This window comes from Seriola dumerili, unplaced genomic scaffold (assembly GCF_002260705.1).
Source record: "Seriola dumerili isolate Sdu_G_001 unplaced genomic scaffold, Sdu_1.0 BDQW01000044.1, whole genome shotgun sequence".
NCBI classification, from domain to species: Eukaryota; Metazoa; Chordata; class Actinopteri; order Carangiformes; family Carangidae; genus Seriola; species Seriola dumerili.
The window spans coordinates 3,082,209-3,092,068 of NW_019174299.1; the positions used below are offsets into that span (position 1 = coordinate 3,082,209).

The 9,860-nt window shown below is 38.3% G+C and overlaps 1 protein-coding gene across 2 annotated transcripts; it reads right to left on the reverse strand.

Annotated features, from left to right (window-relative positions):
• Positions 1–4,202: 4,202 nt before the first annotated feature.
• Positions 4,203–9,622, reverse strand: emc10 (ER membrane protein complex subunit 10). 2 transcript variants are annotated; one of them, XM_022739521.1, is made up of 8 exons: positions 9,493–9,622; positions 9,289–9,355; positions 8,740–8,852; positions 8,461–8,574; positions 7,374–7,558; positions 6,935–7,028; positions 5,332–5,429; positions 4,750–4,839 (listed from the first exon to the last, which is right to left on the reverse strand). In XM_022739521.1, exons 1-7 carry the CDS (start codon positions 9,583–9,585, stop codon positions 5,343–5,345), a joined length of 753 nt encoding a protein of 250 aa, XP_022595242.1. In that variant the 5' UTR covers positions 9,586–9,622; the 3' UTR covers positions 4,750–4,839; positions 5,332–5,342. The 2 variants fall into 2 exon arrangements, with proteins under 2 accessions (XP_022595241.1, XP_022595242.1); XM_022739520.1 differs by lacking the exon at positions 5,332–5,429 and having other exon boundaries at positions 4,203–4,839.
• Between the last annotated feature and the right edge of the window lie 238 nt (positions 9,623–9,860).

A 9,860-nucleotide genomic window follows, 5' to 3' on the forward strand; every position in this document is an offset into this window, starting at 1 on the left:
TGTCAGTGAGTGGGCTTAAATAGTATTGTACCATGACCCATGGGTGTGTTTAGGGGGCGCTATGCACAACACTATATACTCAGTGATCACTATGCAATATTCCAGTGTACATTACCACCAAGCCTTGCCATTAAATGCCATATCATGTTACTTCATTACACGTTAACATGATGGTGCTATGCCGACATGTATGGCATGATTGGGAGCAGGGGAGGGGAGGGGGGGATAGTAGAATAAGTGTAAAGCTGTAATCTGTGAAGGCCTGCTGGGATGCTTTTCAGGGACTGTCAAGACTTCCCCTTGTATTTTTCTCGGCTTTCCTCTGATTGACAAGGCAGGTGCTTCCTCCCTCTCACTTGCCTCTCTTCCCTTTTTTCCACGTGTATTTGGCTCACAGTATGAACACTGTGGAGTGTGTTTACCTCAGAGTGACTGAAGGCTCTGAAACAACTGTTGTTTATCAGCTAATATGAATTATTCATTGGTGTAAGAAGGGTTCAGATCCTTTACTTCAGTAAAAGCAGCAGTACAACAATATAAAAATACTAATACGAGTAAAAGTCTTGGGTTTAAAATCCTACTTAAGTACAAAATTATTATCAGTTGCATATATTTAAAGTATCAAAAGTAAAAGTACTTGTTTGGCTGAATTATTACTATATATTACACAACAGATTGTTAACACAGATCCATCAATGTGGAAGCAGCATTTTACTGCTGTAGCTGCTCCAGGTGGAGTTTACTACTTTATATACAGTTTGGTAGTTTAGTCCAGTGGTTCCCAACCTAGGGTTTGGGCCCCTCCAAAGGGTCACATGGTAAATCTGAGGGGTCAAGAGATGATTAATGAGAGAGGAAAGAAGAAACACAAAGTAATTTGACGTCTTTGGGCCTCAAACATTTACTTTAAAGCATATGAGAGGTTTAGAGGGAAAATGAATGACTCATTTGAAACAAGACAAGGAGCCCAATCTACACACTTCTTTCTTGTTCACTAAAGAAAAATGTTGGGAACTACTGGTTTGGTCCTAACAATGGATTATATTGTATAAACTCATTATATATGCTTTAATGTAAAATATTAATCTGAATGTTACTAGCATGTATAAGCTGTAAGATACATCTAGTGAACCCCAAAACTGTACTTGAGCAAAGTACTTGGGTAAATGTACTTATTACTTTTCATCGCTGATCATTATTCTCCTACAGCAGCTCTGAGAAACTGAACACGGTTTGCTATTTGGACTATTTGGCAGGGGTCTGTGGAGGAGACATACAGATTTTAGATGCAGATCACAGCAGAGAATCCTTAATAAACAGCACATGGTTAAAGTGTCCAGATTTACAACGTGGAAACGACAGGCCAAAATCAACTTGCCCCCCCTGCAGATTCAGTGCAACATAAACCTTGTAACTCCTCCTAAATCACGAGATGGCATAAAGGGGGGGTGGGGGGGTGTCCAGCCTAACACATGGTGTCATGCTGACATTGGTGGTCTCCAAGTGACAGAGAGCCATGAGATTTATGAGTAACTGCTGCTATGCAAGCGGCAGTGTGTTTCATGTATGTAAGCTCCTGTCCTCCACTCACCCTGCCTCCCTCCCCTCCTCCTCTTACTCCCATCGTGTTTTCCTTACATAAAATTACATTATTTACCTTTTATCATCTCATGCTGTTAAAACCGTGTGAGCACTTATATCTAGTCAATTAACTCCTACATGATTGCAGTACAGAACTATAACAACAATAAATCAATTTCTATATATCGGTACATCTGAAGTGATTTACAGTTTCTACCGACCTCTGCTTCCTTTTAGATCATATATGACTTATTTCGTGGAAAATTTGATGATGAAAACCAGGAGTACACCTACAGTATCAATGGCAATGACAAAGCTACCAGTTACTTTAACCATTGTCTGTAATAATGGGCTTTCAAAATGCAGTGCTAGTAATTATCAGTCATCCAAATATGAATTATTATCTGTTTTTGGATGTAAGTTTGTTATGTTTGTGTTAATTTTAGCCTTTTCCTATTTGTTATGCACTTGTTGAAAGCAACATATGTTAATGTGCGGACTCAATGTAACTGCGAGCACATAATTCCACTCCTAAGGATCTCAGCAATCACGAGTCTCAGTGTCAGTGTCTCCAAGCTTCCTGGTAGATGGACATACATCACAGTCCATGCTGATAGGCCTCCCGTGATTCATTAGTGTTTATGCTCAATGTAAATTCACACACATATAACTGAGAGTGTAGTTTTAAAGTGGAGTCAGTAGCTGGATTGTTCTGTAGGAAACACTTGGTAGGAAAAACATGTTTAATCACAGCTCATGTTGCTCAGATGATATTACATAGATGATCACCAGGCTCTCTCAGAGTCTAACCTCTGCCCCCACCTGACAGAAGCAGATCTCTTTACAAACGGATGACTTTTGTCGTCCGAATCACTTCATTCAGACTCTCCTCATTCCCTCAGCTGTTGTTACTACCTTATTCCTCATGTTGTACAGCGAGGTAGCAGGTGGAGGCGATTGAAAAGCAGTCACAGAAAAGGACGGCTTGTGTTTGTGTGATTTGGTGGGTCATTCTGAGAATGGTCTGGATGATAGGCCCAGGGCACAGGGCACCGAAGTGTTGAAGTGACTGAGCCTCTTAAAATAAGAGGATATAGCTCACAGCTGGACACTCGGACTAAAAACAGCCAGACTGACTGACTGACACAAGGAAGAGGAGAGGCGATGTTGACACAGAGATTTTGGGACATTCTGTTTCCAAAGCTGTGTTGTTGTGAAGCTCTGATCTCCCTCCTCTGACTCATGATTATAAATACACAGATAAGTGCAGGGTGATGGAGCAAAGACACAGATGTTCACATTAGCTCCCCAAAAAAGGCCAGTCAGATGAGACAGACTGGTTGTCGCCTAACTTGCATTAGGCATCTTTAATTGTCTGTTAAAGATGCCTAATGCAAGTTTTTGCTATTGCTACATAGCCAATGTTAGCACGAACAGCTATTTACTAACCAGGCTAGAAGAAACGCTATGAGTTCAGCATCAAACTTTCTCCAGCAGTGGAAAGTAACGCCAATATTAACACTTGTTTTGCTTCTATTTTTATCACTAATCTTTTTTTACTGAAATTAGCATGATAACCAGCAAGCTCCACTGTAGCTTCCACTCAGCCCTCAGTTCAAATTTCAGTGTTTACCTTTGACCTTGCAGCTAAATCATACCAGTATCTGTCTAAAATAAAATGTTAAAAAACTAAATTAAAAAAATACAAAAAAGAAAATAATGCAGAAACAGATTTCCCACTGAAATTGTGATGTATTCCACTATTTCTATTATTCCTTTTAAACTGATTTATGTTTTATAGGTTGGAATAACTCATTTTAAAACAAGAGACCAATTGTCATTGTTTTATATTGCACATATGTACATATAATATGCTAACAACAATGGTAACAGTCGGTCAATATAAACATTTAGATGAAACATAATGAAGGGGAGGGATATCATGCAATTATTTCTGTACATACATTTAAGTTTATTTAAGCAGTAGTTACTGAATAAGCTCACAACAGTCGACACTTCTTGGGGGAGAGCAGTAACTGCTCTAATCCCAGTGGGGTAAACCCCTGGCTTTATCATAAAGGATTAAACTGCTGAACGGAGGCTTTCCAACTCAAATGTGGCAGACTGACTCCAAACTGGTTCTGGTTTTCGCTGTTAGTGAGGGAAACCAGTCAGGAACCAGTCCATTTGGTCATTAAAGGTCAATAGTTATAATCCAATAATATAATATACTGTACATTAATCTGAAATTGGATGTTTTCTTAGTACTTCAACTTTACTTTTGGTCCTTAAAATATATTTTGTTATTAATACTTTTGTACTTTGACTTTAATTTTGTATTCATTTAAAAAAACTCTAACCATTTGCAATGTAAAATAAATTTCTTTTTGTAGATGGTTTTACTTTTTATTTATTTTAGTTTCTTCCAAGGAGAGATGACTTTAGTACATCTTACGGAGTCCTGGATGACACATGTACAGAAGTTGTCTACATTGTCATTTAGTGATGTCAGAAAGTATTCAGACCATTTCACTATTTGCACATTGAATTGTATTTAATTTAAAATTTATGAAATTGCTGTTTCTCAGATAATCATAAAAACATAATGAAAACATGTTTCAGAAATTTTTGGAAGTTTATTAAAAATTCAATACTGAATACTTCCGAGAGTCACTAACTTTCTTTCTTTTTAGACAGATTGTTATAAGCATCAGATCAGAGTGAATACTCTAAAACAGTGATTAATCAGTATTTTAGAAAATGTAAGCAGCTCAATATCTGGCATACATTGATTGACCTTTGTTCTGATTATATGTAAATACAGATCTACTGCCTGCACGTGTATTTTATTTATGATTTCATATTACTTTACTGGTGTTACAACTAAATCTGAGCCTCAGAGTAAAACACAACATGTAGCTGAGAACCAAGAGTCTAAAAATCTCCAGTATTCAAGTAATAAATACTTTATTTTCACATTAGTATTAAAATGCAGTCATCTGCAGGGCACAATATCTCCTCTATACTGTACAGGTTTCAGGTGTGTGACAGACATTTTCTTAAATAGCATTATGTACAGCAATTAAAAACTGTTCTAGAGAATTATTGTTCAGTAAATCTTCACAAAAACAAAAACTGTTGTCTTCGTTCTGATCATCGGCCACCGCCGTTGCCTGCTCCACCCCCGGCTCCTCCTCCTGATTGGTCCTGAGCACCAGACATCATCAAGAAGAGGACGAGAGGAACGATGTACATCCACTGCAGAAGACAAAACAAAAAAGGAAAAGGAAGTAAATACAATATCTTTGTTTTCAAGAGAACAAATTTAACTGACGTGTCTTTTCAACAGTTCCATCCCAGATTAGGTTCGATTTATTTTCTGAACAGAAGAGAAGAGAAGAGAAAAAATGTGAAGTGTAAAAGTGGGGGAGAGACTGTAGAATAAAGAAGAAATCTCAGGGTCAAACACCAAACACATGCTGAACATATTCACACCAACAATTAAGATTTAGGATTTCTTGATGGTTTATTTTTGAGACTTCCTCATTCAAAATACTTTGAATTCAGAAAAATGGAGCTTTAAAATGTATTTGGCATTGAACCTGGAAAAATAACACCAAAGAATGGAAAAGAAGGAACGAATGGGAAATGAGGGGGTGATTTTCAGTTAGTTACATTGCTTAGAAGTTAATTACAAAACAGACACTAGAGGAAGGCGGACAGAAGTAGCCACAAGAAAGAAAACAGTACTTCAGTGGGAATCAGCTCTGCTCTCTGCCTCCCCCTGCTGGGGGCTGTGCCGAATTGGTGGCCACGAGGAAGATTGCACCTCCCAGAATCAAATACCACTGGAACACAGCACAGCACCAAGTCAACACACTGTCACTGGATGCAGCACAGCACAGAGTCAACACAGGTCACTGAACATGGCAAGACACACACACAGCACAGTGCAAAACAAGACCGAGAGATCATAAAAAAGCTCGGACGAGCCAAGCGATAGGACACGAGCCCAGGCTCTCTGTGGGACTGTTTCCAAACATGGGAGAGACGGTTTTACTCCAACTGACAGGTCGAAATGTCAGGAGACAAACAAACTCTCTCTACTGTTTGTTAGAGATGACTCATTTTTATGTTTCTAAAGTTTAAAACTGAACTTTGTGGGAAGAATACTCTTGGATGACTAGTTCAATTGAGGGCAACAGCATCACAGAGGGAAGCAGGGCACTACAGAGCTGGCAATCAAACCATGACAATGACTTTGGGTGCTCTCATACCTGACTTGTTTGTTTCGGTCAAAGCTAACTCTGGTCTTGGGCTAGTGTAACAGCTATCAATTGAACTCTGGAGCAGACATAAGTGGCCTGAGACCCCCATATTCAGGTGGTTCCAGGCGGACTCTGGTGCCTTTTGTTTTTGGTGACCAACCACAGGTTTGTGTGGGACTAGACACGTGATTTTAACATAAATTCAAACATAAACTTTGCTGGTCGCAAACTGTTCACAAAGCATTCTCCTGATTTGTATAAAAGACATATGACCAATATTTATACAAGCACTACGATAACCGTGCTAAGTTCACTGATAAAAAGTGACTAAAATGAGTGAAACGCAGTGACCACAGAGTAACTATCCTCCCATCCAGTTTCTGTCTGTTCGTCTCTTTATGATACACACGTTCCAGTTACAGTCTTAGCTAATAAGGCTCATAATCAGTTATTACTTTGTGAGCTTCTGCGACACCAGAGAAGATAAACAAACACACGGTGCTGCATAAACCGCCATCAGCTTCTGGAGTTTAAAATTCCCATAGTCCCTGTAGCACCACTGATGCAAGATGACCGTCGCCAAAACTGTCCAATCAGTTCGTTACCAATCAGGCCACATGACTTCATGTTTACTCCTCTTGGTTCATTTGTAAGAAGTCAGTGTAGACACAAACTCGATTTTTCTGAGCCAGTTGGACCCAACAGCAGGTTTGAAAGCCTGAAGCACATGGTAGAGTGAGTCCAAAACACAGAACTCAACAGGGAGAACAACCAAAAAAAAAAAGTGCAGCCATTGTGACTATAGAAGAGATTCCTACTTTCCTGACACAAATATTGGCAAATGAAACAGATGAAAAAAAATCTTGCACCACAGTACTGATGTTCCCTCTATATTTTAACACATGCTGCATGCATAGAAAAAGCTGTGGAGTGTCTGATGGAGCATTGAGTAAAATAGGCATTTTCATGTATTCATTAACTGTATGGGCCATTACTATTATCAGAGCCCAATTACTGAAGGAAGAGAGTATATCTTTAGGCAGCGCCTGCTGGTCTTATCAGCAGGTTTCAGTACGAGTACTTACATATTTAGCGAAGAAGGATTTCTGCTCTTGCGGATTCTTTGCTTTCTTCTCAGATTCCTGTTCCAGTCGTTCAAGGAACAGAGCCGTCTCTGGTCTGGAAGAAAGTTAGCAATTAGTATTCAAACAACCCCCACAATAGAGAGTGCATCTGAAAGGCAGAAAAGTGCAGAGAGACTTGTTCTACCTATTGGGAAATTATGTGAAGCTGCTAAGCCAAGGCAAATACAGTATAACTGAATCAAAGGCATCTGAAAAAGCTACAGTCAGATACACAAGAGGATTTCACTGATGCACAGACAGCTACAGATATGGAGGGAAGCAATGTGCTACTCTAAGCAGAGTAGATTTATCAAGTAGTTGAGACAGAAAAGACAAAAACAAAAGTGAGAAATGAAAAAAACATGAACAAACATAGAAATAGATATAATATAGGACTGACCCAGGTGCATTAACAGGTGCCATGACACGGAGCGTGGTGTTGAAAACCTCAAGATCAACTTCATCCTCAACCTCAGTGCCCCTACAGGCCCCTGGTATTGTTACTATAGAGACACCGATGAGATACCCAGAGACATCAGTATGAAGGCTGATTGCGTCACTCAGATGGGATTCAACCATGGCACACTGAAGATCAGAGGATAATATGGGTTCATGTTAGAGTTACACTAGTATTACCCAGTTAGTATCACCCACATTTATATCATATGATGGATATGATTGATAATACACTCATTGTAAAAAGCCCTTAATCTGAATTAACTATCTATTATTCCACACATATCTACATACATTTTATTCTACTCCTTGTTTTTTGTGGGGGCGATATCATGCTACACATAGCCCACAATATAGTAATATAGTTTTTTTTTTTGTTTTTTTTTAAATGTTAATACAATGAATATGTACAAAAATATTGGCTGACTTTAAGAATTGCTAAAAAAACAACATATTAGACATCAGAAGCCCAAAGACTCTTGTTAATATTCAACACAACCATTTAAAAACAATTCATAAATAAAAATACTCAAAAATATTTCTTACATGAAATTTCTCAGTCAATACAAAATTTTACAGGATCCGGTTGAGAAAAGTGCTTCTGTCTTAACAACCAAGTAATCAGGTTTCTATATAACTTCGTCAATTTAATGATGGGTACTACTGATATTAAAACATTTAGACACATTTTGTTCAAAGTCAGACAAAGAACAATGCAGTGCATCAAATCAGAATGCAATCAAAAAAGCGAGAGACAAGTGCCCTTTCGCTGGACCAACCAGCATATAGACTTTTTTTTGTACTGGAAAAGACAAGGCCATTCGTTATCAGTTTAAACCCACTCAGACAGACCTTCAAGAGAGCTGTCATTTCATTAATTTGTCCCGTTATTGGCACAAATGTAACAGGAAACTGACAGAATTGTCGTTGCATCTCTCTCAGTTCCCTAAAACAGAATTATTGAGCAACTTCAAGTAAAAGTTTTTTTTTCCTGAAGATTATTTGCTGGCTAAGAGAAGTGAAATACATACGGCTCTGACAAACGCTGTGAGGTAACCTTCCATCTGCCGCTCTGTCTGTCTGTCTGCCTGCAGGAAAACACGAGGCACCCTGATTCTGTACAGACCGTCCACTGCAGCCACTTCCTGTGGAGTCATCCAAATTCAAAACAAACATGTTAGAGGAACAGCTTGTTGTTAATTGCAAATTTGTAATGAACTCTTTGTTGCAGTCTATGTAATGATCTATTTTCTAATATGGCTACAGTACTTGTCAGTCCACGTCCTTTCAACTTGATGATCATAGTTCACCTTCAGTTTACTTCTGTCTTCCTCCGATAGCTGGTTCTGACTTAGTGAAACACTGGGCTCTCTTCCAGGTTTCAACACCAGTGCTCCTCGTCCTCGAAACTTTGCTACATCATCTGTAACAAGGAGGAAAACATATAGGAAGAACAGGACAGACACCATGAATAAATGACTAGAAAGATAACAAACCAACCAAAGTTACATATTTAATGTCATGTTTTCAATGAAAAATCAGCAGCAGGACTATTTGGGTATTAATTTCCCAACATCTCATTGGAAAAAATATAGAAAAGGGACTATATGGTTGCAATAACTAAAAATGGAAGTGATGACTCTCCATTCAAAAATGTAAATATTAGAGAGTAACGAATTTACATACCAACGTCAAAAAATGTAAACTGACAGATTTCTGAATGGAGTTTGGTGTGTGGCTTTCTCCATTCAGATGAGGCGTTATCGTTGTAAGCACACGGTTAGCTAACCAGCATTACCAACATCGTATTACACATCAAAATAATAATACATTCACAAAAAACATTAACACTTTCTCACCGACTTCGAATGAGTGTTCAAGAGGCACAGAGAAACCACTGAACTCAGTGTCCAAGGAATCACCAACCTAAGAATAAAAAATAAAACCTACCGTTAGCCTTTAGCCGATCACGCAAAGCTAATGCTAATCAAACAGCTAACAGATGCAGTTTCCGCTAAACTGTAGTCAAATGTCAGGGTAAAATAGGTAACATTTTCACTTACCCTTCTGCCGTTATTACAACATACAAAATTCGTGTATACCACGAATAAAACAGTACAAACAACGACAGTTTTAACCGGTAGTAGACGAGCCATTTTGACAGGAATGGCCAAAAGTGTACAGTCAAGCTAACCTCTACAACATTAGCTCTTCCGGTGTTTTTCATAACAAAAGCCTCAAAAATAAAATTCCTTTTCTTTTCTTTTCTTTTCTTTTCTTTTCTTTTCTTTTCTTTTCTTTTCTTTTCTTTTCTTTTCAATGTTTTACACATTCAATTACAAATTTTGTTGTTCTTAGCTAACTAAAATTAATCTCTTAAATTTCCTTACTTTCCTATTAAATTTTGACCCAGTACATCAAAAGAGTTTCA